Raw genomic sequence first — 7,462 nt, forward strand, 5'->3', positions numbered from 1 at the left:
TTGTGTGATAGTAAAGGGTTAACCTTCTGTCGTGTGGCAGTGAAAGGGTTAAAAGTACTGCCAATGTAGCCTTCAGGTGATCGCCATGGATAGAATCAGACATGCTTTGTTTACGCTTCTAGGCTACTGGCGGCGCTGGCGCATGCCTGTGATGTAAGCAGTACACGCGACGAGAGCCGTGACAACCCTTTCGTCATCGTTTTATGCGGTTTGACAGTTTAGATGAGAGCGCAAAGGTTTAGCGTTTCTAGGAATTCCACCCTGGAAGGTAGTCTCACTTTTTTGCGGTTTCACCCCGTAAAAACGCCGTTTCCGTATAAACGAAAGGCACATCCGAAAAAATATTTTTGCGGATTCACCTGCTAGCGTTTCCGTCTAAACGGGGCCTTAGTTTTGAGCCTCGTCTGGAGTTCATGCCAACTCGTCATGTTAGTAATGTGAGTCTTTGAATACTCATGTTCCTTTAACACATTGAAGCAGATGATGCTTGCATGTCAATTATTTCAAGTTGCAGGAGACCTTCATCAATGTGAAGTGATGCAAGGAACTCTTGTCCTTTTGTGGAAATAGCAGCTACATTGGCAAATGGGTTGCTCACAAAATGCATCAATTCTCTGGACATGTCAAATTCATCAAATCGACTTGCAAAGTTTTCCCTCAATTTATCAATGAAATCTGTCATTAATTGAGTGACTTTTGGCTCAATTGTGCGTGTTAACGTTGACATCAAAAGAAAAAAGTAAAAAAAAAAAAAACATTAAAAAAAATATATTTTTTTTATTTTTTTTTATTATCATGTAATCTTTGGCGGGCCGGTCAGAATCATCCCGCGGGCCAGTTGAATAGCCCTGCTGTACAGGATCTCTTCTTGTCACAAAAGGGCCAGCTGTGAAGTCTATAAGAGCCTCAGCTAGTTCTCCCTCTCCCTGGTCTGAGGAAACCTCTTCTCCAACAATACTCCCTTGAACAGGAGAATGCATAGATGTAGCCATGGTACAGATCCAGCCAGAATTAGTCATGGAACAGCTGTTTGCCGGCCGGTTTGACGCCGTTTGCATGGTTAATGGTAACAATGACCAGCGGGGGCGCTCTCACACAGCTGGTGACATCTCCCCGACGCGCCGGCTTTTTGTTAATGCATTTAAACCACCATTAAGTTAAACCATGTATTATTTTGGCCATATAGTGGCGCTGTTGTGAGTTTGTGGATACTGCAATGCTGTATCCACATTTAGGAGAAGAAGAAGAAGAAGAAGAAGAAGAAGAAGAAGAAGAAGAAGAAGAAGAAGAAGAAGAAGAAGAAGAAAAGAAGACTTTTGTTTTGCAACTGGAGTCGCGTTTATTTTTCAAATGTAAACTAGTCAATACTATCTTAAACAATGTCACAACAGCAGTCAGTGTATATTTTCAACAATACGTTTGTTTACCAATAGGTTAAACTGTTTTTGGATCTGTGTTGGGTGTTGGCACTCTTTCAACATTTGGATTATAGCTCAGTCACAGCGTTACAGACCAGCGTTAAACGTTCCAGAGACGGTAAATTAATTTAACTTATTCTAGTCTAAAGAAACCTATATATTACTATTTGTTAATCAGAGCGTTATTTGGTTATAACACCGTGTTTGTGCGTCGTGTGTGTGCGTGCGTGCGCGCTATATATTACTATTGATTAATGCGTTTGTTAATATAACACTGTGTGCGCGCTTGATAAAACAAAGCATACTGTATTACTGTGTGTTTATATTGTGAGCAAGTCAAGCAAGTGTAATTGAACACAATACATGCTGACATCATGACATGCATCTTGCTGTTTGTCATTCTATTGCTAATGCCAGGTAATGTGAATTAATGTCACAAAACGAATCCCTTGGATAGGATAAAACAAAGCATCTACTGTATTACTGTGTGTTTATATTGTGAGCAAGTCAAGCAAGTGTAATTGAACACAACACATGCTGTACAGTCTGCTAGGGGTAGGTACAAATAGAAAACTTCTATAACTGAACTGTCTAATAACTGAACTGTCTCATTGTATCTGTCTTTAGGATGCCTTAACTCGCTACTCGAGTGCCTATGTGGACTTTATGGAGTTGGTCCACTATATCCGGGCATTCGAGTCGGCCAAAGAGAGATCTCTCCTGCAGCCAGCAATTCCTCGTTGCAAACGGAATCAGGTACATGGAAATTATGGTTGCTTTATTAATCTTAACATACAGCAAACTAGCTAAAGTTATAGACTACCAATTGCTAAAACTGTGTCAAATCTGTTCATAGTTGTTGAACGCTCGCAGAGTGATGCGCATTCTAACGTCAGCCAGCCTGGACCGGCTGCTGCTGCCATAGATATCTATATATATCTATGGCTGCTGCTACCAGCCAGCGACCGCAGCCAGCTGGGTCGTTTCTTCAACCACAAGTTCAACGCGACACCCCATTCACTTTGGCAGCAAGGGGAAAGCTGTCGAAGGAGCAAGTTGCAGAGTGCCACATAAAAGTAACTGCGTATGTGGTGAAAAGGCTGCATCCCTTTTCAGATGTTGAATCGCCCACATTTCGGTAAGCAATAAGAATAACGTTAAGCTAACTAACTTAGCATGGTAGCTACTAATAGTTATCTACCCCTGACCTAACGTTACAGTAACAGTTCAGGTTTAACTGTATTGACAGATTTGTCTTTGGCACGTTAATCGTTATGTCTCTCTCTCTCTCTCTCGCTCCCTCCCTCTCTATATTTCTCCCTCCCTCTCCTTCATGTAAATATAGATACATTCACGTTGTCTTATCACTCTGTCACTGACTAGCAAGTCTTAGTGAGGCTGAGAAGTGAGAACAGCCATACATATATAAAAATGTATTTGTGTGATGCAAGTAAATAGATGAGATGAATGAATGACCCAAGCGAACTTGTGAGTTGAATGCAAATAAGAGTGACACAGAGGCTACAGGGTGTTTCTGTGTACTGTATATCTTATGTTTGTTTTTGTGTTTGCAGGGCTATGATCCATTCAATTAATCCAAAGTACAGTCATTTACCTAGTATGGTTTTGTCAATAGTTCAATGTACATTTGTGTTTGTTTGTACAGTGTCTCCTCCCCCCCCCCTCAATGTACAGTGTTACTTGTTTATACAGTGTGCCCCCCGCCCCCCCCCCCCCCCAACCACCTCCAATGTAAATTACCCAGTATGGTTGTCAATATCCCAATGTACCCAACCCCCCCCACCCAACCTCCTCCAATGTACAGTTTCTACGTCAAATGTATATACTCCCTTTTCTTGACTCCTTCTGTATCACAAACAGTACTGTATTTGCAAATCTGGTATGTCATAAATGTATAGATGTAGCAGTACTGACTATCTGTATGTCATGTATGTCATATATGTCTATATGAATTGAAAATGGGGGACCCTGATGGAAACAAGACAAACGTCTTTCTCAGGTCTGCATCCCCTTAACAATTGTATGTATTGAGCCGTACTGTATTGTACCCATTCTGCAATCTGTTAAATAAAGTTTTCATTCATTCATTCATTCATTCATTCACACCCCCCCTACAAGGGACTATTTAGCTAACACATTGATCCCATCTTGGTACCAAGTTGAAAAAGCGAATCTAATCTCTCAGCTTAGTGAGGTCAACCACATCGCTCTTACTTCAGACGGCTGGACTAGCCGTACGCAAGACCACTACCTAACTGTCACAGTGCACTATTTAGTGGAAGGCAGCATGAGGCAGAACGTTCTCGCAACAAAAGCTGTGTACACAGCCCAGACGGGAATTGCCGTGGCAGAGGAAATCGGCGACATCCTGAAAGAATTTGGCGTGTTTGATAAAGTAATGGCCGTTACTGTGGATAATGCGTCCAATATGGACGTAGCTATCAAACGGCTGCAGTTTGTGAAGCTCGGCTGCTTTGCTCATTCACTCAACCTAGCAGCACAAAGTCTGTACTCCAGCAACGCAGTGGCTCAGTGGACTGCAAAGATTCGGGCCATCATCGTCTGGATGAAGAGGTCGTCGATGGCAAAGGTGGTTCTACGGGAGAAGCAGGATGTCCTAAGTAAGAATCAATGTCAGTTTAATTGGATACCACAAGGATCAAATTAAAGCAATTCCTCTCTTTTAGTAGTGCAATGCACAATGTACATGTTGCAGGTATTAACATTGGTAAAACAATGCAACATTACATAAATATGTCTAATTACACAATATAAAAGTTGCATGTCATATTGATGTCAATTCTCTATGTATTATTATTTTCTTGTTTGTGTCAGAGCTTCCTCAACACTCACTCATTCTCGATGTGAGAACAAGGTGGAATTCTCTCTACCTAATGCTGGAGAGATTTCTTGAACAATACCCTGCAATACAAGCAGCCAGCTTGGATCAACGCCTGAGAAAGAATATGGACAGGGACAGGTAGAGATAGAAAGATGGATAGAATATAAGAATAACTTCAGCGACTTCGGGTTCCTGAGAAGCGCTTTACAAATTAAATGTATTATTATTATTAATAAAAATAGACAGTAGTGAACTGAAGTGATAGGAAAAAAAATCCATTTTGATCTCTAACTATTTTGAAAATGTATTCTTTCGCACACAGGCTTGATCGGCTGACGGATGGTGATTTCACCAAGGCAGAAGACTTCATCAGGCTGATGAATACTAAAAGCTTCGTCTGTATAGCAATCCTGAACTAACAAAAGCTCCTAACAACAACATAGAAAATATATTTTTTTTCCTTTTTTTTTTAATGCTTCACGTCGAGAGGTCGAAAGATTGGAGGTCAGAGGTTGTTACATCTGTTAACGTTCCAGTTCCCAGCGGTCATGAATGCAGCTCAAGGCCACCGGCTGGAGGAGAACAAACGTGGATGTTTTTGATTAAGGGCATCAGTGTGTTTTTATAGCTGGAAACGTCTTTTCAGAAGGTTGATGGGTTCTTTAAAATATACACAAATCACTCAAGCTTGCACAAATCACTTGTTTAAAATGTACAGTAAAGATTCATTATTTTTATAAACGTTTTTATTGTTGGACAAATGAGATATTCCGCATTAAGCTTTCCTTATGAGCACGAGGTTCATGTTGCAGAGAGTAGAAAAGGGAACAGCGAGAGTGTGACTTGTGGTTTTTCATAAATACAGATACACTGGGCACGTAAGTATGATGTGTTGGATATTTGCACGTTTTTAATATGAGCGGATAGCAGGCGGGATGTGGGAACAAGCCTCCTCGTCCAGAGAGGCGTCAATCACGGGCCTGTACTCCAGAGTCACCTTGCCAGTCTTGGGGTCGACGTGGGACAGAGTGTGTTTCCTCCAGTGTTCTTCAAAGGGCTTCCTCTCCTGGCCCTGCAGCGGCCTGGCATAGTCCAACTCATCCATGCGGTCCTTGTAGTCTTCTCTGGCGTGAGCTCCTCTGCTCTCTTTGCGTTGCTCAGCTCCATGAATGGTCTGGACGGCGTTCAGCATCAGATTCTGGAGCTCTAATGTCTCCACCAAGTCTGTGTTCCACACAATGCCTCTGTCGAAAGTCTTGATATCTTCCAGAGTCCCGTAGATAGCGCCCATCTTGTCACAACCCTCTTTGAGAACAGGGCCTGTACGGAACACTGCCGCATGGGCCTGCATGGTCTTCTGCATATTGAGTCTGATCTCAGAGGTCCTCAGAGAGCCGTTAGCAAACCTCACTTTGTCCAGATTAGCCACAGACTCCTCTCCTGCGTTAGGCTTCAGAGGAGACAGCTTCTCTCCTGGGGTGCAGATCTCAGCGATGGTGAGGGCACAGGCTCTTCCAAACACCACCAGGTCCAGCAGGGAGTTGGCACCGAGCCGGTTGGCACCATGGACACTAGCGCAGCCCGACTCACCGCAGGCAAACAGCCCTGGTACCACCTTGTCCTCTTTGTTGCTGTGAGTGATCACCTGTCCTCTGAAGTTAGTGGGTATTCCTCCCATGTTGTAGTGTACTGTAGGCAGAACAGGGATTGGTTCCTTGGTGACATCGACTCCGGCGAAGATCATGGCTGTCTCAGAGATACCAGGCAGCCTGGAGGCCAACTGCTGGGGAGGAAGGTGATGAAGCTGAAGATACACATGGTCTTTCTCACGGCCTACACCTCTGCCCTCTCTGATCTCGACGGTCATGGATCTTGACACCACATCTCTGGAGGCCAGGTCCTTGGCGTTGGGGGCGTATCGCTCCATGAAACGCTCTCCCTCGCTGTTGATCAGGATACCACCCTCGCCACGGCAACCCTCTGTGATCAGACAGCCCGCCCCGTAGATACCTGTGGGGTGGAACTGTACGAACTCCAGGTCTTGGCAGGGCAGGCCAGCTCTGGTTACCATGGCGTTACCGTCTCCTGTGCTGGTGTGGGCTGATGTACAGCTGAAGAAGGCACGCCCGTAACCCCCTGTGGCGATGACTGTATTCTTGGCTCTGAAGCGGTGGATGGAACCATCCTCCATACAGAGAGCTATCACTCCTTTACACTCTCCATCCTCCATCAACAGGTCCAGAGCAAAGTACTCCACAAAATAACTAGTGTCATACCGCAGAGACCGTCCATAGAGTGTGTGTAACAGAGAGTGTCCTGTCCTGTCGGCCACACAGCAACAGCGATGGGCCTGACCTCCCTTCCCAAACTTCAGACTCTGACCTCCAAACGCCCGCTGGTAGATCTTCCCATCGTCCGTACGGCTGAACGGCATGCCAAAGTTCTCCAGCTCCACCACGGCTGCAGGGGCCTGCTCTGTCATGTAGTGGATGGCGTCCTGATCTCCCAGCCAATCGGATCCCTTCACTGTGTCGTAGAAATGCCACCTCCAATCGTCACCCTCCATGTTACCCAGAGCTGCGTTGATCCCGCCCTGTGCAGCAACAGTGTGAGATCTGGTTGGGAACAGCTTGGTGATGCAGGCTGTGTTGAAGCCAGCCTCTGATAGGCCAAAGGCTGCCCTAAGGCCCGCCCCTCCAGCCCCCACCACCACGGCATCAAACTCATGGTCAACTACTGGGTACTGGGTTGAGATCCCATTGGAGACTTTGGCGTTGTTGGCATCCCGCTTGCCGTAGATGGAGTAGTGAAACGTCCTTTTACTGCCTTGACATACAGCCAGAAGCGTCTTGGATGATAAGATAGTTTTAGTGAGAACACGGAAGGCGGCGCATACCGCAGCCATGATGCTTTGTTCCACTAACTAGAGAGATCTGTGGATGACACTCCTCAGGTTCCGTACCGGACCGTACCACCACAAGAAGTATGAGGGCAGACGTTCCACTCTACTGGTTAAAGTTGCTTACTCGTGAGTAGTACGTTCGTTGATAAAGAAAAATAATGTCCACAGCCGCTCCAGTGTAAAACAAAGATATCCAAATGGTTTATTTCTCTTCCACAGCGAAGTCTTTCTTTACAGAAGTGGTCCTAAAGCTACTTTCCTAAATATTCACGTAACTAC

General features: G+C 44.9%; 1 protein-coding gene across 1 annotated transcript; it reads right to left on the reverse strand.

The window, feature by feature from the left end:
* Positions 1 to 5,191: 5,191 nt before the first annotated feature.
* Positions 5,192 to 7,186, reverse strand: LOC311228288 (succinate dehydrogenase [ubiquinone] flavoprotein subunit, mitochondrial-like; the record flags this gene model as incomplete). The annotated part of the gene is made up of 1 exon (XM_084314196.1): positions 5,192 to 7,186. The coding sequence occupies one exon, from the start codon at positions 7,184 to 7,186 to the stop codon at positions 5,192 to 5,194; it is 1,995 nt and encodes a 664-aa protein (XP_084170322.1).
* Positions 7,187 to 7,462: the final 276 nt, after the last annotated feature.

Source organism: Notolepis coatsorum (genome assembly GCF_963971535.1).
Source record: "Notolepis coatsorum genome assembly, chromosome: 1".
Classification (NCBI taxonomy): Eukaryota; Metazoa; Chordata; class Actinopteri; order Aulopiformes; family Paralepididae; genus Notolepis; species Notolepis coatsorum.